At 38.8% G+C, this 24,062-nt stretch overlaps 1 protein-coding gene across 7 annotated transcripts in view; it reads right to left on the bottom strand.

The window, feature by feature from the left end:
* SCP2 (sterol carrier protein 2) overlaps positions 1-24,062 on the bottom strand; it is a 167,468-nt gene that overhangs the window by 44,923 nt on the left and 98,483 nt on the right. For all 7 annotated transcript variants that reach the window (XR_010835516.1, XM_059038093.2, XM_067007494.1 and 4 more), the window contains one exon: positions 9,321-9,474. Coding sequence is in view for 6 of the 7 variants with exons in the window: in XM_059038093.2 (XP_058894076.1) it covers positions 9,321-9,474 (154 nt within the window). In the remaining variant the exon portion in view is untranslated. The remainder of the gene's footprint in view (positions 1-9,320; positions 9,475-24,062) is intronic.

The following is a 24,062-nucleotide window of genomic DNA, read 5'->3' on the forward strand; positions in this document are numbered from 1 at the left end:
TGGAGCCACAGAGGAGAGCGCAGCAACAGGGGTGTGGAGGACAAAGCAGAGAGATTCCCACACAGAGGATCACTGCTGACCAGCACTCACCAGCCCGAGAGGTGTGTCTGCTCACCGGCTGGGATGGGTTGGGGCTGGGAGCTGAGGCTCAGGCTTCAGAGGTCAGATCCCAGGGAGAGGACTGGGGTTGGCTGTGTGAACACAGCCTGAAGGGGGCTAGTGCGCCATAGCTAGCCGGGAGGGAGTCCGGGAAAAAGTCTGGAACTGCCTAAGAGGCAAGAGACCATTGTTTCGGGGTGCGCGAGGAGAGGGAATTCAGAGCACTGCCTAAACGAGCTCCAGAGATAGGTGTGAGCCACAGCTATCAGCGTGGACACCAGAGACTGGCATGAAATGCTAAGGCTGCTGCTGCAGCCACCAAGAAGCCTGTGTGCAAGCACAGGTCACTATCCACACCTCCCCTCCCAGGAGCCTGTGCAACCCACCACTGCCAGGGTCCCGTGATGCTGGGACAGCTTCCCCGGGAAAACACAGAGCGCACCTCAGGCTGTTGCAATGTCGTGCTGGCCTCTGCCGCCGCAGGCTTGCCCCTCCATTCCGTACCCCTCCCTCCCCCAGCCTGAGTGAGCCAGAGCCCCCTAATCAGCTGCTACTTTAACCCCATCCTATCTGGGCAAAGAACAGACATCCTCAGGTGACCTACACACAGAGGCAGGGCCAAATCCAAAGCTGAACCCCAGGAGTTGTGCAAACAAAGAAGAGAAAAGGAAATCTCTCCATGCAGCCTCAGGCGCAGCAGACTAAATCTCCACAATCACCTTCATGTACCCTGAACCTGTGGAATGCCTGAATAGACAACGAATCATCCCAAAATTGAGGCAGTGGACCTGGGGAGCAACTGTAGACTCGGGGCTTGATTTCTGCATCTAATTTGTTTCTGGTTTTATGTTTATTTTAGTTTAGTATTTAGAGCTTATTATTATTGGTAGATTTGTTTATTGATTTGGTTGCCCTCTTTCTTTTTTTTTAATATATATTTTTTCCTTTTTCCCTTTTTGTGAGTGTGTATGTGTATGCTTCTTTGTGTGATTTTGTCTGTATATCTTTGCTTTTACCATTTGTCCTAGAGTTCTGTCTGTCCACTTTTTCTTTTGGTTTTGGTTTTTGTATACTTTTTAGCACTTGTTAACATTGGTAGATTTGTTTTTTGGTTTGGTTGTTCGCTTCTTTTTTTTTTTAATTACTTTTTTTGTGTGTGTGTGTGTGATACGCGGGCCTCTCACTGTTGTGGTCTCTCCCATTGCAGAGCACAGGCTCCAGACGCGCAGGCTCAGTGGCCATGGCTCACGGGCCCAACCACTCCATGGCATGTGGGATCTTCCCAGACTGAAGCACGAACCTGTGTCCCCTGCATCGGCAGGCAGACTCTCAACCACTGCACCACTAGGGAAGCCCTACTTTTTTATTTTGAATAGTTTTTTAAACACAACTTTATTTTATTTATTTTTTCTTTCTTTCTTTCCTTTTTTTTTTTACCTCCCTTTTCTTCTGAGGCGAGTGGCTGACAGGGTCTTGGTGCTCTGGCCAAGTGTCAGGTCTGAGCCTCTGAGGTGGGAGAGCCAAGTTCAGGACATTGGTCCACCAGAGACCTCCTGGCCCCATGTAATAACAAATGGCGAAAGCTCTCACAGAGATTCCATCTCAACACTAAGACCCAGCTCCACTCAACAACCAGCAAGCTACAGTGCTGGACACCCTATGCCAAACAACTAGCAAGACTGGAACACAACCCCACCCATTAGCACACAGGCTACCTAAAATCATAATAAGTTCAGAGACACCCCAAAACACACCACCAGACGCGGTTCTGCTCAGCAGAAAGACAAGATCCAGTTTCATCTACCAGAGCACAGACACCAGTCCTCTCCACCAGGAAGCCTACACAACCCACTGAACCAACCTTAGCCACTGGGGGCAGACACCAAAAACAACGAGAACTACAAACCTGCAGCCTGCAAAAAGGAGACCTCAAACACTGTAAGTTAAGCAAAATGAGAAGACAGAGAAATACATAGCAGACGAAGGAGCAAGGTAAAAACCCACCAGACCAAACAAATGAGGAGGACATAGGCAGCCTACCTGAAAAAGAATTCAGAGTAATGATAGTAAAGATGATCCAAAATCTTGGAAATAGAATGGAGAAAATACAAGAAACATTTAACAAGGACCTAGAACTAAAGAGCAAACAAACAATGGTGAACAACACAATAAGTGAAATTTAAAATTCTCTAGGAAGAATCAATAGCAGAATAACTGAGGCAGAAGAACAGATAAGTGACCTGGAAGATAAAAGAGTGGAAATAACTACCACAGAGTAGAATAAAGAAAAAAGAATGAAAAGAATTGAGGACAGTCTCAGAGACCTCTGGGACATTAAACGCACAAACATTCGAATTATAGGGGTCCCAGAAGAAGAAGAGACAAAAAAGGACTGAAAAAATATTTAAAGAGATTACAGTTGAAAACTTCCATAAGATGGGAAAGGAAATAGTCAATTAAGTGCAGGAAGCACAGGGTGTACTGTAAAGGATAAATCCAAGGAGAAACACGCCAAGACACAAATTAATCACGCTATCAAAAATTAAATACAAAGGAAAAATATTAAAAGCAGCAAGGGAAAAGCAACAAATAATATACAAGGGAATCCCCGTAAGGTTAACAGCTGATCTTTCAGCAGAAACTCTGCAAGCCAGAAGGGAGTGGCAGGACATATTTAAATAAGTGATGAAAGGGAAAAACCTACAACCAAGATTACTCTACCCAGCAAGGATCTCATTCAGATTAGACGGAGAAATTAAAAACTTTACAGACAAGCAAAAGCTAAGAGAATTCAGCACCACCAAACCAGCTTTACAACAAATGCTAAAGGAACTTCTCTAGGCAGGAAACACAAGAGAAGGAAAAGACCTACAAAAACCAACCCATAACAATTAAGAAAATGGTAACAGGAACTTACATATCGATAATAACCTTGAATGTAAATGAATTAAATGCTCCAACCAAAAGACACAGACTGGCTGAATGGATACAAAAACAAGACCCATATATATGCTGCCTACAAGAGACCCACTTCAGACCTAGGGACACATACAGACTGAAAGTGAGGGGACAGAAAAAGATATTCCATGCAAATGGAAATCAAAAGAAAGTTGGTGTGGCAATTCTCATATCAGACAGAATAGACTTTAAAACAAAGACTATTACAAGAGACAAAGAAGGACACTACATAATGATCAAGGGGTCGATCCAAGAAGAAGATATAACAATTGTAAATATTTATGCACCCAACATAGGAGCACCTCAATATATAAGGAAAATGCTGAGAGTCATAACAGGGGAAATCGACAGTAACACAATCATAGTAGGGGACTTTAACACCCCTTTTTCCAATGGACAGATCATCCAAAATGAAAATAAATAAGGAAACACAAGCTTTAAATGACACATTAAACAAGATGGACTTAATGGATATTTATAGGACATTCCATCCAAAAACAACAGAATACACTTTCTTCTCAAGTGCTCATGGAACATTCACCAGGATAGATCATATCTTGGGTCACAAATCAAGCCTCAGTAAATTTAAGAAAATTGAAATCCTATCAAGTATCTTTTTTCTGGCTACAATGTTATGAGACTAGATATCAATTACACCAAAAAATATGTAACAAATTCAAACACATGGAGGCTAAACAATACACTACTAAATAACCAAGAGATCACTGAATAAATCAAAGAGGAAATCAGAAAATACTTAGAAACAAATGACAACGAAAACACGATGACTCAAAACCTACGGGATGCAGCAAAAGCAGTTCTAAAAGGGAAGTTTATAGCAATACAATCCTACCTCAAAAAGCAAGAAACGTCTAAAATAAACCACCTAACCTTAAACCTAAAGCAATCAAGAGAGGGGAACAAAAAACTGCCAAAGTTAGCAGAAGGAAAGAAATAATAAAGATCAGATCAGAAATAAATGAAAAACAAAGGAAGGAATCAATAGCAAAGATCAATAAAACTAAAAACTGGTTCTTTGAGAAGATAAACAAAATTGATAAACCATTAGCCAGACTCATCAAGAAAAAAAGGGAGAAGACTCAAATCAATAAAATTAGAAATGAAGCAGGAGAAGTAACAACTGACACTGCAGAAATACAAAGGATCATGACAGATTACTACAAGCAACTATATGCCAATAAAATGGACAACCTGAAAGAAATGGACAAATTCTTAGAAAAGCACAGCTTCCGAGACTGAACCAGGAAGAAATAGAAAACAAAAACAGACCAATCATGAGAACTAAAACTGAAACTGAAACTGAAATCTTCCAACAAATAAAAGTCCAGGACCAGATGGCTTCACAGGCAAATTCTACCAAACATTTAGAGAAGAGCTAATACCTATCCTTCTCAAACTCTCCCAAAATATAGCAGAGGGAGGAACACTCCCAAACTCTTTCTATGAGGCCACCATCAGTCTGATACTAAAACCAGACAAAGATGTCACACAAAAAAAGAAAACTACAGACCAATATCACTGATGAACATAGATGCAAAAATCCTGAAAAACAACAACAAAACACTAGCAAACAGAATCCAACAGCACATTAAAGGGATCATACACCATGATCAAGTGGGGTTTATCCCAGGAATGAACGGATTCTTCAATATACACAAATCAATCAATGTGACACATCATATTAACAAACTGAAGGATAAAAACCATATGATCATCTCAATAGATGCAGAAAAAGCTTCTGACAAAATTCAACACCCATTTATGATAAAAACCCTCCAGAAAGTAGACATAGAGGGAATTTACCTCAACATAACAAAGGCCATATATGGCAAACCCATAGCCAGCATTGTTCTCAATGGTGAAAAACTGAAACCATTCCCTCAAAGATCAGGAACAAGACAAGGTTGCCCACTCTCACCACTATTATTCAACAAAGTTTTGGAAGTTTTAGCCACAACAATCAGAGAAGAAAAAGAAATAAAAGGAATCCTAATCAGTAAAGAAGAAGTAAAACTGTCACTGTTTGCAGATGACATGATACTATACATAGAGAATCCTAAAGATGCTACTAGAAAACTACTAGAGCTAATCAATGAATTTGGTAGAGTAGTAGGATACAAAATTAATGCACAGAAATCTCTTGCATTCCTACACACTAATGATGAAAAATCTGAAAGAGAAATTAAAGAAACACTCCCATTTACCACTGCAACAAAAAGAATAACATATCTAGGAATAAACCTACCTGAGGAGACAAAAGACCTGTATGCAAAAAACTATAAGACACTGATGAAATAAATTAAAGATGATACAAACAGATGGAGGGATATACCATGTTCTTGGATGGAAGAATCAACATTGTGAAAATGACTATACTACCCAAAGCAATCTACAAATTCAGTGCAACCTCTATCAAACTACCAATGGCATTTTTCACAGAACTAGAACAAAAAATTTCACAATTTGTTTGGAAACACAAAACACCCCAAATAGCCAAAGCAATGTTAAGGAAGAAAAATGGAGCTGGAGCAATCAGGCCCCCTGACTTCAGACTATATTACAAAGCTACAGTAATCAAGACAGTATAGTACCGGCACAAAAACAGAAATATAGATCAATGGAACAGGATAGAAAGCCCAGAGATAAACCCACGCACATATGGTCACTTTATCTTTGATAAAGAAGGCAAGAATATACAATGGAGGGGCTTCTGTGGTGGCACAGTGGTTGAGGGTCCGCCTGCCGATGCAGGGGATGCAGGTTCGTGCCCCTGTCTGAGAAGATCCCACATGCCCCGGAGCGGCTGGGCCCGTGAGCCTTGGCTGCTGAGCCTGCGCATCCGGAGCCTGTGCTCCGCAACCGGAGAGGCCACAACAGTGAGAGGCCCACATACTGCAAAAAAAAAAAAAAAAAAAAAAAAAAAAAAAAAAATATATATATATATATATATATATATATACAATGGAGAAAAGACAGCCTCTTCAGTAAGTGATGCTGTGAAAACTGTACAGCTACATGTAGAAGACTGAAATTAGAACACTCCCTAACACCATACACAAAAATAAACTCCAAATGGATTAAAGACCTAAATGTAAGGCCAGACACCATCAAACTCTTAGAGGAAAACATAGGCAGAACACTCTATGACATAAATCACAGCAAGATCCTTTTTGACCCACGTCCTAGAAAGAAAAAACAAAAATAACAAATGGAACCTAATGAAACTTAAAAGGTTTTACACAGCAAAGGTAACTAAAAACAGGACAAAAAGACAACCCTCAGAATGGGAGAAAATATTTGCAAATGAAGCAATTGACAAAGGATTAATCTCCAAAATATACAGCAGTTCATGCAGCTCAATATCAAAAAAACAAACAACCCAATCCAAACATGGGCAGAAGACCTAAATAGACATTTCTCCAAAGAAGACATACAGATTGCCAACAAACACATGAAAGGATGCTCAACATAACTAATCATTAGAGAAACGCAAATCAAAACTACAATTAGATATCACGTCATGCTGGTCAGAATGGCCATCATCAAAAAATCTACAAACAATAAATGCTGGAGAGGGTGTGGAGAAAAGGGAACCCTCTTGCACTGTTGGTGGGAATGTAAATTGATACAGCCACTGTGGAGAACAGTATGGAGGTTCCTTTAAAAAACTAAAGATAGAACTACCATATGACCCAGCAATCCCACTACTGGGCACATACCCTTGAGAAAACCATACTTCACAAAGAGTCATGTACCACAATGTTCATTGCAGCACTATTTATGATAGCCAGGACGTGGAAGCAACATAAGTGTCCATCGACAGATGAATGGATAAAGATGTGGCACATATATACAATGGAATATTACTCAGCCATAAAAAGAAACGAAATTGAGTTATTATGGACCTAGAGACTGTCATACAGAGTGAAGTAAGTGAGAAAGAGAAAAACAAACACCATAAGCTAACACATATATATGGAATCTAAGGAAAAAACAACAAAAATGGTTCTGAAGAACCTAGGGGCAGGACAGGAATAAAGATGCAGACGTAGAGAATGGACCTAAGGACACGGGGAGGGGGAAGTATAAGGTGGGATGAAGTGAGAGAGTAGCATTGACATATATACACTCCCAAATGTAAAATAGATAGCTAATGGGAAGCAGCTGCATAGCACAGGGAGATCAGCTCCGTGCTTTGTGTCCCCCCTAGAGGGGTGGGATAGGGATGGTGGGAGGGAGACGCAAGAGGGAGGGGATATATGTATATGTATAGCTGATTCACTTTGTTGTACAGCAGAAACTAACACACCATTGTAAAGCAATTATACTCCAATAAAGATGTTTTTAAAAAAAAGAACTATGAGAATTCCATGTTTAAAATAGAATTTGTTGCCCTAAATGCATAATCTTCTATTCTGAACAAATTAGATAGCTATACTAATATGCTGACTCTGGTAGCTCTTTATAGTTTGGCTTTTACTGAGGGTTTTCAACTCCAAATATGAACTAGATGGAATTCCAGAGGACGATACAGAACCAATAAATCAGATTTAGGAGGAAACTTAAAATTCAACATCTTAACATCTTTTTATTTGATCCAGCTCAATAAACATGTACTCACTATGAGAGAGATCCTCAGAGGGGTGAGGAGAATCAAAGTCTTAGATCTCAAGGATTTCACATAACAAACAGGATACAAAACAAGGTAGAGGGCTTCCCTGGTGGCGCAGTGGTTGAGAATCCGCCTGCCGATGCAGGGGATACAGGTTCGTGCCCCAGTCCGGGAAGATCCCACATGCCGCGGAGAGGCTGGGCCCGTGAGCCATGGCCGCTGAGCCTGTGCGTCCGGAGCCTGTGCTCCGCAACGGGAGAGGCCACAACAGTGAGAGGCCCGCGTACCACAAAAAAAAAAAAAAAAAAAAAAAAAACAAGGTAGATACTCTACAACTAAACAAAAATTGGATAGGGACCCAAGAGCTACAAAGTGCTGTGGATATTCAAAGGGAGATAGATGGTACCTAAGATTGGCTTAATTGGAAGATAGAATTTTCACACAGAACTAATATTTCAGGCATGAAAGAAGAAAGGACTGAGAGAAGAGATTCAAGAGTTTACAAAACATGAGAATATAATGGACTCTGTAAAAAAGTGTTCACATGTCCTTTGTGGAACCAAAAGTGTGAAAAAATGAATACATAATTACCAAGAACTTCTGGAGAGAAAAGGGAGCCAATTAGTGTTGAAAGCTACAGCAGGGTTAAGAGAATAAAGACAGAAATTATCAAGAATATATCATAATCAGGTCATTGGTGGCCTTACCTGACCTCAGTGGTGAGATCAGAAACTAAACTTAAGACATTTCAGAGTAGAAAAACAAAAGTGGCTCAATATAAAAGGCTCATCATGAAAGAGAATAATTAAGGTGAAGAGAAAAAATGAGTTTTAGAATATGGAAGACCTAAACATGTTTGCTGACAGAGCAAAAGGAGTCAACAGAAAGGTAAAAATGGAAAGATTCAAAGGAAAGAAGGTATACTTAATATTTGGAACAAAGTTACAGAAAGTGGTTGGAAACAAAAGCATGCAAAGAGGAAAGATGGGCCTTGGAAAGGAAAAGGGACTTTTTTCCTCTGGGAAAAAAGGATGAGCACTTCTCTGGGAGAAGAGCAAGAAGTTGAGGGATCCTGAAAAGCCCTGATAAAGAAAGTGCTTGGAGATCTTAGGAGCACAGGCTTTTGACAAGGGCAGGAAGAAAATCACCAGGAGACAAACGGAAAGGATTCTAGCAGCAGTGAGGGCTTAGCTGGATTCAGAAACAGAAATCTGCAGAGATACAATCAGCATATTTGATCACTTTCTCCCAATAACCTCAGAAGCCCGGGACACTAGGGGGAGAAAGCAAACTGTGGCAAAGGAAACCAAAAAATGACTTGCCTGAATTAAAATTACTCAGGTTGGCAGGGCTGAGACAAGTGCCCAGCCAGCTCTGGCTTCTAGTTCAGCACTCTCTTTTGACTATGCTGCCTTCTTTTTAAACAAAACTTTCCTAAGGCTAGTTAAGTTTAAAAGTTAATTGCCAGTTTTAAAGTTTTAAAACCATGCTATTAAAGCAAGGTAATGAAATACTTGTTCTTTGAGCACTAACACAATAAAATTAGGACTTTTTTTTTACTTGTACAACGTCATCAGTTGTGAAAAGTCAGAAGGGTTCACTGCCAGACAAACCCCAGAATGTCACTTACCTGCCAGCTTCAGGAAAACCCATCTTGTACAGCGTGACAACTACCGCTCCTCCGATGCCTAAATTATGCTGCAGAGCAACCTTTGCACCAGGAACTTGCCTTTTTCCGGCTTCCCCTCTCAGCTGCCAGCAGAGTTCAGCGCACTGAGCCAGACCTAACAAATCGAACGCAGAACAGTCAGATTCCGTTGGTTTAGAAAGCTAAAGGCAGACAAGGGCTAACGTTTAACTGTGACTTTTAACTAAACCATTTTATTCAGCCAAGACGACGTTTGCCTAAGTAAGAACTTCTCTTAAAAGCCTGGAGGGTTTTTGCAGCTAGCTATTTTTTTCTCCCTAAGTAATCTCTGTATTTAGACAATATTCAGGCTTCAGAAGTTCCTTGTGCTCTTTAAATTTATCCAACCTGCCATTTTTGGGCAATGTTGAAAGAGAAAACACTGAATATACCGTTCTCTGGCTGAGGCAAAACAGCATAAAAATAATTTAATTTTACCATTTTTAATGTATCAAAAGAATATAATCTAGGACTTGGGAGTTGACTTTTCCTAAAATATTTAGCTGGTAAGGGAAATTTTCCTATTATTCTCCTCAAAAAGTTCCTAGAAAGAATATTTTCTAGACCTATTCACAGCTATTCCAAAAATAGCACTGGGTTCACAAAAATAGCATTTTGTCCTCTGGATAATAAAATCAGAGATTTTTAGAGCTGTAGAGAACTAAATAATGTTGAAACCAAGCCCCCCTAAAACTGAGTTCCGTTACAGAGTTTATGATTAATCTCTCTGTCCAAAACTTTATTCCCTTACTTATCTCCTCTGACCTCAATCCCTTTCTTGTCCCCTCAATCCTGTGCTAACTGAACACTAATTAATCAGAGTCAGTTGACTAAGATTGCTGTTGTTAATAACATCGTTACTGTATTAAAATTGCTGTTGTAGATACCATCATACAAACTCAAGTTGTTTTTCCAGGCAAGATGAGCTCACAACCCCCAGAGTCATGGACCACCTGGCCAGAGAATCATAAACCAGACACATTCTGACTCCCAAAACCATGATTAAGAAATGTCACACATATACACACTACTATATATAAAATAGATAACTAGTAAGAACCTACTGTATAGCACTCTACTCTACTCAGTACTCTGTAATGGCCTATATGGGAAAATAATCTAAAAAAGAGTAGATATATGTGTATGTATAACTGATTCACTTTGCTGTACAGCAGAAACCAATACAACATTGTAAATCAACTATACTCCAATAAAAATTAATGAATAAAAAAAACACGTGTTCAATAATGAAAAAGAAATGTCACAGAAATGTCTTAAGATGATGATTAATTCCAGTGTCCTTGTTCTTCCCCTTTAAAACATCCCTAACTCAAAGACCAAGATAGAGTGGATCTGAGACTTGTCTCCCACTCCCTTTCTTGGCACCCTGCAAATAAACCCTTACTTTGCTGCAAACACCCACTATCAGAGTTTGCTTTCTGCGCCAAGCCATGGGCAGAGGAGCCCTTGCTTAGTTATACAAAGGTAGCAATGAGAAACTGTAAGATTAAGTAATTTGTGAATGGTCACAAAGCAGGCTAATTCCAGAGTTGAGATTAGAAGCCAAGTCTCCTGATTTACATTTGTTCTTCTCCCACACCAGCTATTCAAGGATAGCTTAGTTAAGAATGTTGGATAGACTGGTTTCATCGTCCTGGAGGCAGAGCAAACCGGTCTAACTATAATGTCTGTTCTTCCACCCACACCCCCAATCACAACGTCTGATTTCCGAATACCTATGACAGTTTTCTGTATAACCTCAACCTTCTCAAGAAATTTAACTGCCATTTCTCCTTTCTAAGCAATGTCTACATATTTTTACAGAATATATATTTTAAACACTGTTTTAAAATAGGTAATTCTACATCTTGCAATGATTTTTTGAATTGTGAACATTTTGAATATTAACGTCAAAGTGAATAATTCTACTAATATATCCAAACTTTGGGGCAATTAGTCTTACTTGAAATCTGCCATACAAAAAGCTTAACATTTATGAATACATAAGACCAAAAAAAGTATTCAGACTGGTCTTATGTATACGTATGTATACGTGGGTGGGGACATAGGGCTAGTTCTCTTCCCCAAAGAGTAAATACACATAGTTTACAAATATTTGAGAAAGATACTCAACTTTACCTTGATCAAATAGAAAGATACTATTTTAACCAATCACATTGGTCAGGATGTTTAAAAATGTAACTAATCAACGCTGGGGAGACTATGGCATGACAGCCACCTTCATATAGCAAGGGTCAAAGTTCAAACTGGTATAACCTTTTTGGAAAGCAATGTACAAAATTATTAAGAGCATATAAGTTCCTTGAAAACCATTCTATGGAAATAATCAAGCATAGGAAAAGTCTTACACACAAAGCTATCTGTTTATCACATTCTTAGAACAGTGAAAAACTAGATAATCTACAAGTGAAATAACTGGGGAATGGTTATATAAATTATGATCTATCCATATGACAAAGTACTATGTTCCTATTTAAAATGATATATACAAAAATTTTAATAATTTAGGAAAATGTTTATGATATAATCTTAGTAAAAAATGCAAGGAACCCTTTAGATATTCATCTACCCATCCATCCAACAGGTATTTACTGAATGCTTAATATGTGCTGATACTGCTCAAGGCTCAGAAGATCTAATAAATAAGATAGGCATAAAGGTACACAGCCTGCTTAAGGAATAGAAAGTTAAGTGAATGAGGCTAGAGAGTGCTCAAGACAGCCAGTGAGAGTGAGAGAGAAGGGGGTGAAGAGAGAGAGAGGGAGTTGGGGGAGGGAGGCAGGCAGAAAGGGAGAGAGTGAGGGGGAGAGGAGGGAGAGAGAGAGAACATGAATGTACTGGAAGCACCAGATTTTGCAATAATCTCAGTCACACCATACCACTGATACTGTAGAAGATGTGGTATACTGTGTTAAATCTCTACTCATGATTTGCTTAAGTCACATGTGGCAAAAAAAGGAAGAAGGGAGGGAGGAAATAAAGATCCATGTTAACTTATTATTCACTTTTAACAAAAGACGACAGTGAGAAAACATATTGATTATATGAGCTTTCTGGTTATCTGCTTTCAGAATAACCTGGCATTTCTTGCATTTCTAGAATCTAGATTTGTGAAGGGTGGAAGTCAAAAGTCGGCCTCAGAAATCTACTTGCCAAGAAGACACAGAAGATAGTTATGAAAGCATAAACTGTATGAGCAACACTTTTTAAAATTTTTCCTTTCTTGGATAACTTCTGGCACTGAATTAAAAACCATATTTTTCCTCTCCTTGGAAAAAAAAAACTATCAAACATGAACATGATACATTTATTAATTGTGGAGGGACATAGGAATGGGCATCCTGTCAAAGTAGTATATTCAAACAGTAATGTCCTTCTTAAAGTCTCTTACGAAGGGGAAAAACAATTTTTAACCTTGTTACTTCATTTTACTATCATCTTGCTGCGAAAATTTCCCAACAAGATGTTGGTCAATCTTTTTATATAAAAATAATTAGCCTAGGACTCAGCTAGTTATATAGCCTGGTTGCTACTGAAAATAAACTATTCAAACATGTATCAAGCACTCCACTAAGTATTGAAGATACAAAGAATGCACAGTGTAATATGAAGTGCTAATAAAGATAAGTACTAAGTGCTATTGAAATCCACAGAATGGAAAAACTACAGGGAATAATATCTTGAGATATTACCCAAGGTCTTTTCTTCCTCCTGCTTCCTTGAACCCATAACTCTTCCTATACCATTAAGACAGTCAAGTACAAAAAAGTCATAATTTAGCTTTAGTTTCAAATTAGACATCTAACAACCTTAGCATAAACAGCATAAAAAAGCATGTTTTTCTATTGTTGGAGCCTGGCTTTTTGAGAAAGCAAAGATTTGTTGAGCTTTAAAGGGCAAAAAGCATTAATGGACTCAGCATACACTGAAAAATGCACATTTATTAAGATCAGTTTTTCCCTCCAAAAGTTATAAAATTATCAACCTAGAATGCTATCAGATGTACAATATATTTCAAGAACAAAAGTAACAAGGATATTTTCAGACAAAATAAGCTGAAAGAATTCATCACCATACTGTAACACCCACACTATAAATGTTAAAGGAAATCCTTTAGGCAGGAAGAACATGATAGCAGATGGAAATATGAATTTACACAAAGGAATGAAGTGGTAACTACATTAACCTTAAATAGATAAGGTTTTCTTATTGTTTAATCTCTTTAGGAGATAACTGATTATTTAAACAAAAATAATTTCTTGTGGGGTTTAAAACGTATGTAAAAGAAAAATTTACAACTACAGTATTATAAGGCCTGGACAGGAGAAATGGAAGTATACTGTTGTAAGGTTCTTTTACTATTAGTGAACTCATATAATAACACTTGAAGATAGGCTATGATAATAAAGGTAAAATGAAGAAATAAAAAATAATCCAGGGCTTCCCTGGTGGCGCAGTGGTTGAGAATCCGCCTGCCGATGCAGGAGACACGGGTTCGTGCCCTGGTCCGGGAAGATCCCACATGCCGCGGAGCAGCTAAGCCCGTGAGCCATGGCCGCTAGGCCTGCGCGTCCGGAGCCTGTGCTCCGCAACGGGAGAGGCCACAACAGTGAGAGGCCCGCATACCGCAAAAAAAAAAAAAAAAAAAAATCCAAAAGTAGGATGATAAAAAGAGAGAAATGGGAATAAAGAACAGCTGGGACAAAGAGAACACAAATAGCCATACTAATAATCATATCAAATATAAATAGTCTATAAACACCCCAATCAAAGACAGAGATTGTCAGTGTGGAGAAAAAAAACAAGACCCAACTAAATGCGGCCAATGCACTTTAAACATAAAATCACAAATAGGTTAAAACTAAAAAGACAGAAAAAAGATATACCATGTTAGCACTAGTTAAAATTTGAAAGCTGGAGTGGCCATATTAAATCAGCCAAAGCAGATTTCAGAGCAAAGACTTGCCAGAGCAAAGAAGGCCATTTCATGAAGATAAAGGGGAAAACATAAAACTGTCTTTATTCACAGACAATATGATTGTCTATATAGAAAACCTGATGCAGTTTTTAAACAACTACTAGGATTAATAAGTGAGTTTTAGCAAGGTTATAAGATGAATAAACAAAAATTGATTGTATTTCTACATATTAGCAATGAAAGCTTGAAACTGAAAAAAATACCATTCACAATAGCATCAAAAATATGAAATACTTAGGGGTAAATCTGACAAATATTTACCCCTAAGTATTTACCCCATAATCTGACAAATATGTGCAAGACCTGTACAGTGAAAACTATAATATATTTCTGAAAAAAGTTAAAGACTTTTTAAAATAAATAAATGGAGACATATATTTTATTTATGAGTCAGAAGATTCACTATTGTTTGAATCTCAATTCTCCCCCAGATAAATCTATACATTCAACATAATCCGAATAAAAATCCCAGAGAATTTTTTGTAGAAATCAACAAGCTGATTCTAAAATTTCTATAAAAATACAAAGGAGCTAGAATAGCCAAACAACTCTAAAAAAGAAGAATTAAGTTGGAGGGCTAAGGCTACCTAATATCAAGAACAATTTTAAAGGAACAGTAATCAAAACAGTATGGTACTCACATAAAGACAGACACATAGATTAACTGGACAGAAAAGACAGACCACAAATAATGCCCACATATTTATGAACAAGTGATTTTTGACAAAGGCAATGCAGTGGACAAAGTATAGATAAATAAATGGCACTCCAACAACAGGAAACCCATATGTAAAAAATGGACTCAGATCCACACTTCGTGTCATACAGAAAAATTAATTCAAAATGGGTAACAGATCTAAATGTAAGGCTTAAAGTATAAAACATCTAGGAGAAAACATAGGAAAAGATCTTTGTGACCCAGGGTTAGACAAAGATGTCTTAGGCAGGACTTAACCATAATTAAAAACTTCTCTTTAAAAGACACTAGTAAGAGAATGAAAAGGAAAGTCACAGACTGGGAGAAAATCTTTGCAAAGCCTATATTTGGTAAAGAACTTATATACAGGATATATAAAGAACTCTCAAAACTCATCGAAGATATACAGATGACAAATAAGCACATAAACTGTTTAACATTATTAGCCAGTAGGAAAATGCAAATTAAAACCACAAGAAGATGCCACTACATACTGATTAGAATGGCTAAAAGTTAAAAAGCTGACCATACCAAGTGCTGACGAGGATGTGGAAGAACTAGAACTCTCATAACACTGCTGGTGGGAAGGCGAAATAGTATGACCACTTTGAAAATCAGTTTGACAGTTTCTTTTTTTGTTGTTTTTTAAAATTTATTTATTTATTTTGGCTGCGCTGGGTTTTAGCTGCAGCATGTGGGATCCTTTAGTTGTAGCATGTGGACTTCTTAGTTGGGGCATGCATGCAGGATCTAGTTCTCCGACCAGGGATCGAACCCAGGCCCCCTGCATCGGTAGCGTGGAGTCTTACCCACTGGACCACCAGGGAAGTCCACAGTTTGACAGTTTCTTAAAAGTTAAACCTACACCTGGCATATGATCCAGTCATTCCACTCCTAAGTATTTACACAAGAGAAAATATAATCCATGTTTATACAAAGATTTACATATGAATGTTCACAGTAGCTTTATTTGTAATAGCCAAAAACTAGAAACAACCCAAATGTCCATCAACAATAAACATGATATATCCATACAGTGGAATACTACTCAGCAATAAAAAGAAATGAACTATCAATACATGCAAAAATATGGACAAATCTCAGGCAGACAAAAAGAAAGATAACATACTGTAGAATTCCATTTATACAAAACTCTAGAAAATGCAAATTAATCTACAGTGACAGAAAACACTGCTTTGGGATGTGGGGTGGGAAATAGTGGGAGGGAGGGATTATAAAGATGTATATATGACAAAACTTTTGGGGTTGATGGACATGTTACTATCTTGACTATGGTGACGGTTTAACAGGTGGATATATATGTCAAACTTATTAAACTGTACATTTTAAATATGTGCAGTTTAGGATGGCAGTGTGGGAAGACGCGGAGTTAGTGTCTCCCCATGACTAGGGCAACTGCCGGCTACTGGTGGGGGACTCTGAGGCCCAGGGAGACGGGAGGAACCCCAAAGTGAACTGGTAGGATGTAGGGGGACTGAGTGGGGAGGATAACTGGAGGCCAGACAGGATCAGTGCCCCTGAGGCTGGGAAGATCAGGAGAGGCAGGTGGGAGGAGCCATCTGGGAGAATAGGGAGAGGAGTGGAGGGTGATTGCTCCGCCAAATGGGGCCCGGGGAGCCTACTGAGCTCCCAGGCTGGTCCCCTGCCCTCCAAAGCCCCCTCCAGGCCATGTGGGTCCTTGGGAGCATAGGAAGGAGGCCAGGGAGATCACGAGAGGCAGGCGGGAGGGGCCCTCCCAGACCCAAGGAGCAGGAGAGGACAGGAGGGTGTTTGCCCCAACCACTCGAACCCAGGAAGCCTGTTGGGCTCCCAGCTGAGGTACCCTACCTTCTGGGACCAGGGGTGGGGGGCACGCCTGGACCCTGTCTGTTCCTTGAGCCTAAGCCCTACCGCCCACATTCCCCAGGGTCTTTCCAGCCCTGTGGGTCCTAAGCATAGGCCCTGCCCACTGCCCAAACCTCATCCTTGCTTAGGCCCCACCCTCCACAGCCAAAGTCTTTCCCCCTATTTTATTCTTTCCTTTTTCCTCCTCCTCTTTTTTACTATTGTGGTACTGATATACCTTCTGGTTGTTGATTCATCTATATTTTTTATTTTTATATTCTTTCTAACATACCTGTTAGTTTCCTAATCTAATTTTATTTTTTACTTTGTTATTGTTCTTTTTTTTTTTCTGCCACCCCACGTGGCTTGCAGGATCTTGGTTGATGAGCCAGGGGTCGGACCAAAGTTCCTCCGGTGGGAGCTCCAAGTCCGAACCACTGGACTAACAGAGAACCTCAGACCCCAGGGAATATACATCAGAGTGAGGTCTCATGGAGTTCCTCATCTCAGCACACAGACCCAGCTCTACCCAACAGTCTACAAACTCCAGTGTTGGACGCCTCAGGCAAAACAACCAGTAAGACAGGAACACAATCCCACTCATTAAAAAAAAAAAAAAAAATGAGATGGCAAAAAATTACGTCACAGATGAATGAGCAAGGTAAAAACCTACAAGACCAAATAAATGAAGAGGAAATAGGCACCTACCTGAAAAAGAATTCAGAGTAATGATAGTAAAGATGATCCAGAATCTCGGAAACAAAATGGAGGCACGGATTGAGAAAATACAAGAGATGTTTAACAAAGATCTAGAAGAACTAAAGAACAAACAAACAGAGATGAACAACACAATAACTGAAATGAAAAATACATTAGAAGGAATCAATAACAGAGTAACTGAGGCAGAAGAACGGGTAAGTGAGCTGGAAGACAAAATGGTGGAAGTAACTGCCAAGGAGCAGAATAAAGAAAAAAGAATGAAAAGAATTGAGGACAGTCTCAGAGACCTCTGGGACAACATTAAATGCACCACACCAACATTCGAATTATAGGGGTCCCAGAAGAAGAAGAGAAAAAGAAAGGGTCTGAGAAAATATTTGAAGAGATTACAGTCGAAAACTTCCCTAACATGGGAGAGGAAATAGTCACCCAAGTCCAGGAAGCACAGAGAGTCCCATACAGAATAAACCCTAGGAAAAATACACCAAGACACCTATTAATCAAACTAACAAAAATTAAATTGAAAGAAAAAATATTAAAAGCAGCAAGGGAAAAACAAAAAAATAATATACAAAGGAATCCCCATAAGGTTATCAGCTGATTTTTCAGCAGAAACTTTGTAGGCCAGAAGGGAGTGGCAGGATATACTTAAAGTGATGAAAGAGAAAAACCTACAACCAAGATTACTCTACCCAGCAAGGATTTCATTCAGATTCGATGGAAAAGTCAAAAGCTTTTCAGACAAGCAAAAGCTAAGAGAATTAAGCACCAGCAAACCAGCTTTACAACAAATGCTAAAGAAACTTCTCTAGGTGGGAAATACAAGAGAAGAAAAAGACCCACAAAAACAAACCCAGAACAATTAAGAAAATGGTAATAGGAACATACATATAGATAATAACCTTGAGTGTAAATGGATTAAATGCCCCAACCAAAAGACACAGACTGGATGAATGCATACAAAAACAAGACCCATATATATGCTGTCTACAAGAGACCCACTTCAGACCTAGGAACACATACAGACTGAAAGTGAAGGGATAGAAAAAGATATTCTATGCAAATGGAAATCAAAAGAAAGCTGGAGTAGCAATACTCCTATCAGATAAAATAGACTTTAAAATAAAGAATGTTACAAGAGATAAGAAGGGACACCACATAATGATCAAAGATCAATCCAAGAAGAAGATATAACAATTATAAATGTTTATACACCCAACATAGGAGTGCCTCAATACATAAGGCAAATGCTAACAGCCATAAAAGGGGAAATCGACAGTAACACAATCGTAGTAGGGGACTTTAACACCCCACTTGCACCAATGGACACATCATCCAAACAGAAAATAAATAAGGAAACACAAGCTTTAAATGATACAATAGCCCAGACAGATTTAATTGATATTTATAGAACATTCTACCCAAAAGTGGCAGAATACACTTTCTTCTAAAGTGCACATGGAACATTTTCCAGGATAAATCACATCTTAGGTCACAAACCAATCCTCGGGAAATTTAAGAAAACTGAAATTGTATCAAGCATCTTTTCTGACCACAACACTATGAAATTGGAAATCAATTATAGGAAAAAAAACTGTAAAAAACACAAATACATGGAGGCTAAACAGTGCACTACTAAATAACCAAGAGATCACTGAAGAAATCAAAAATACATAGAAACAAATGACAACAAAACCAAAACGACCCAAAATCTATGGGATGCAGCAAAAGCACTTCTAAGAGGGAAGTTTATAGCAATTCAATCTCACCTCAGGAAACAAGAAAAATCTCAAATAAACAATCTAACCCTACACTTAAAACAATTAGAGAAAGAAGAACAAAGAAAACCCAAAGTCAAGAGAAGGAAAGAAATCATAAAGATCAGAGCAGAAATAAATGAAATAGAAACGAAAACAAACATTAGCAAAGATCAATAAAACTACAAGCTGGTGCTTTTTTTGTTTATCTTTGAGAAGTTAAACAAAATTGATAAACCTTAGCCAGACTTATCAAGAAGAAAAAGGAGAGGACACAAATCAATAAAATTAGAAATGAAGAAGGAGAAATCACAGCTGACACTGCAGAAATACAAGGGATTATAAGAGCCTATACTGCAAACAACTATATGCCAATAAAATGGACAACTATGAAGAAATGGACAAATTCTTGGAAAGCTACAATTTTCCAAGAATGAACCAGGAAGAATTAGAAAATATAAACAGACCTATTACAAGTAATGAAATTGAAACTGTAATTAAAAATCTTCCAACAAACAAAAGTCCAGGGCCAGAGGGCTTTACAGGCGAATTCTATCAAACATTTAGAGAAGAGCTAACACTGATGCTTCTCAAACTCTTCCAAAAAATAGCAGAGGGAGAAACACTCCCAAACTCATTCTACGAAGCCACCATCACCTTGATACTAAAACCAGACAAAGATGTCACAAAGAAAGAAAACTAAAGGCCAATATCACTGATGAACATAGATGCAAAATACTAGCAAACAGAATCCAACAACATTCCAAAGAATCATACATCATGATCAAGTGGGATTTATCCCAGGGATGCAAAGATTCTTCAATATACACAAATCAATCAATGTGATACAACACATTAACAAATTAAGGAATAAAAACCATATGCTCATCTAAATAGATGCAGAGGGCTTCCCTGGTGGCACAGTGGTTGAGAGTCCACCTGCCGATGCAGGGGACATGGGTTCGTGCCCCGGTCCAGGAAGTTCCCACATGCCGTGGAGCAGCTAGGCCCGTGAGCCATGGCCACTAGGCCTGCGCATTCAGAGCCTGTGTTCCGCAATGGGAGAGGCCACAGCAGTGAGAGGCCCCCGGACCGCAAATAAATAAATAAATAGATGCAGAAAAAGCTTTTGACAAAATTCAACACCCATTTATGATAAAAACTCTCCTGAAAGTGGGCATAGAGGGAACCTACCTCAACATAATAAAGGTCATATATGACAAACCCACAGCAAGCATCATACTCAATGGTGAAAAACTGAGATCTTTTCCACTAAGATCAGGAACAAGACAAGGATGTCCTCTCTTGTCACTCTTGTTCAACATAGTTTTGGAAATCCTAGCCACAGCAATCAGAGAAGAAAAAGAAATAAAAGGAATACAAATTGGAAAAGAAGTAAAACTGTCATTGTTTGCCGATGACATGAGACTATCTATACATAGAGAATCCTAAAGATGCCACCAGAAAACTACTAGAGCTAATCAATGAATTTGGTAAGGTTGCAGGATACAAAATTAATGCACAGAAATCTCTGGCATTCCTATACACCAACAATGAAAAATCAGAAAGAGAAATTAAGGAAACCCTCCCATTTACCATTAAAGCAAAAAGAATAAAATACCTAGGAATAAACCTGCCTAAGGAGGTAAAAGACTTGTACTCAGAAAACTATAAAACAATGATGAAAGAAATCAAAGATGACATAAACAGATGGAGAAATATAACATGTTCTTGGATTAGAAGAATGAATATTGTGAAAATGACTATACTTACCCAAAGCAATCTACAGATTCAATGCAATCCCTACTAAACTACCAATGGCATCCTTCACAGAATTAGAACAAAAAATTTTGCAATTCGTAAGGAGACACAAAAGACCCCAAATAGCGAAAGCAATCTTGAGAAAGAAAAATGGAGTTGGAGGAATCAAGCTCTCTGACTTCAAACTATACCACAAAGCTACAGTAATCAAGACAGTATGGTACTAGCATAAAAACAGAAATATAGATCATTGGTACAGGATGGAATGCCCAGAGATAAACCCATGCACATATGGGCACCTAATTTATGACAAAGGAGGCAAGTACATACAATAGAGAAAAGACAGCCTCTTCAATAAGTGGTGCTTGGAAAACTGGACAGCTACATGTAAAAGAATGAAATTAGAACACTACCTAACACCATACCCCAAAATAAACTCAAAATGGATTAAAGACTTAAACGTAAGACCAGACACTATAAAACTCTTCAAGGAAAACATAGGAAAAACACTCTGACATAAACCACAGCAAGATCTTTTTTGACCCACCTCCTAGAGTAAAGGAAATAAAAACAAAAATAAACAAATCGGACTTAATTAAACTTAAAAGCTTCTGCACAGCAAAGGAAACTATAAACAAGACAAAAAGACAACCCTCAGAATGGCAGAAAATATTTGCCAATGAAGCAACTGACAAAGGATTAATCTCCAAAATATATGAACAGCTCATGCAGCTCAATATCAAAAAAACAAATATCCAGTTAAAAAATGGGCAGAAGGGCTTCCCTGGTGGCGCAGTGGTTGAGAGTCTGCCTGCCGACGCAGGGGACACGGGTTCGTGCCCTGGTCCGGGAGGATCCCACATGCCGCGGAGTGGCTGGGCCCATGAGCTGTGGCTGCTGAGCCTGTGCGTCCGGAGCCTGTGCTCCACAACGGGAGAGGCCACAACAGTGAGAGGCCCATGTACCATCAAAAAAAAAAAAAAAAGGACAGAAGACCTAAATAGACATTTCACCAAGGAAGACATACAGATGGCCAAGAGGCACATGAAAAGATGCTTAGCATCACTAATTATTAGACAAATGCAAATCAAAACTACAATGAAATATCACCTCATGCCGGTCAGGATGGCCATTGTCAAAAAATCTAGAAATAATAAATGGTGGAAAGGGTGTGGTGAAAAGGGAAACCTCCTGCACTGCTTGTGGGAATGTAAATTGATACAACCACTATGGAATACAGTATGGAGGTTCCTTAAAAAACTAAAAATAGAACTACCGTATGACCCAGCAATCCACTACTGGGCATATACCCTGAGAAAACCACAATTCAAAAAGAGACATGTACCACAATGTTCACTGCAGCACTATTTACAATAGCCAGGACATGGAACCAACCTAGATGTCCAGCGACAGATGAATGGATAAAGAAGATGTGGCATATCTATACGATGGAATGTTACTCAGCCATAAAAAGAAACGAAATTAAGTTATTTGCAGTGAGGTGGATGGACCTAGAGTCTGTCATACAGAGTGAAGTTAAGTCAGAAAGAGATAAACAAATACCAAATGCTAACACATATATATGTAATCTAAAAAAAAAATGGTACTGATGAATCTAGTTGCAGGGCAGGAATAAAGATGTAGACATAGTGAATGGACTTGAGGACTTGGGGTGGGAGGGGGAAGATGGGGCAAAGTGAGAGTAGCATCGACATATATACACTACCGAACGTAAAATAGATAGCTGGTGGGAAGCAGCAGCATAGTACAGGGAGATTGGCTCGGTGCTTTGAGATGACCTAGAGGGGTGGGATAGGGAGGATGGGAGGGAGGTTCAAGAGGAAGGGGATATGGGGACGTGTGTATGCATATGGCTGATTCACTTTGTTGTGCAGCAGAAACTGACACAGTATTGTTAAGCAATTGTACTCCAATAAAGATCTATTAAAAAGGTAATAAATAAATATGTGCAGCTGATTATATGTTGACTTTACCTCAAAAGAGCTGTTAAAATAAGAAAATAAAATATGGGATATATAGGCACGATATTTCTTCTCTGTCTTCCTTTTTCTGGTCAGGAGCAATAAAAGCCAGGGCCTGCTCCTAGCTATCTCTACCTGGCAATAGGTATCAAAAGTAAACATTCTCTCTTAGGCTCCATTTTTCCTGGCACTGAAGAGTGTTCATTAGAGTCTAATGATAAAACTTACCTCCCCTCACAGCACAGTGATAAATGTGCAAAATTCTGGGCAACGGGAATGAGGACAGGTGACCTCTAGGATATGATGAGAGATGAAATAGATACTTTGGTAAAATGCTATTTAGGCTTTACTGACTTACTGTCTTTTTAGAGTCAGTATTGGATTTAGGTTTTGTCAGTCATCATCCTAGAATGTACTTCTTTTGGTGACCCCTTATAGAGTACAAGAAGAGCCACGCCATGGTTTGAGTATGCTAGGTCCCCTGGCTAAAACTCCATTTACTCTCATTTCATTTTCACCCAACTCCTTAAAACCCAAGTTTATAATACTTTTAAAGGTACTGAAACATGTAAAAGAAAAAAGTCACACAATAGAATAATATATGTACCATTAAAAATATTAAGAACTATGTGAATTCAGGAGGAGACATAATTCCATCCCTTTGGGATATTAAAGCATCTTAGAATTAGGAAGGATCTAAGAGCGTGTCAAATCTAAGGCCCTAACAGATGGGCAATTCCCGTTACAACATTCCCATCAAGTTGTTAACTTGTATTTCTCATGCACAGCCTCTGTGACAGGCCATATATGCTCTCAGGAGGCAATCTATTCCATTTTTGAAACGCCATGTTAAAAAGTTCTTTCCTGAACAAATATTGCATGATTCTACTTATGTGAGGTGCTTAGAGTAGTCAAAATCATGTA

The sequence above is a fragment of the Kogia breviceps genome, chromosome 1 (genome assembly GCF_026419965.1).
Source record: "Kogia breviceps isolate mKogBre1 chromosome 1, mKogBre1 haplotype 1, whole genome shotgun sequence".
Taxonomy (NCBI): domain Eukaryota; kingdom Metazoa; phylum Chordata; class Mammalia; order Artiodactyla; family Physeteridae; genus Kogia; species Kogia breviceps.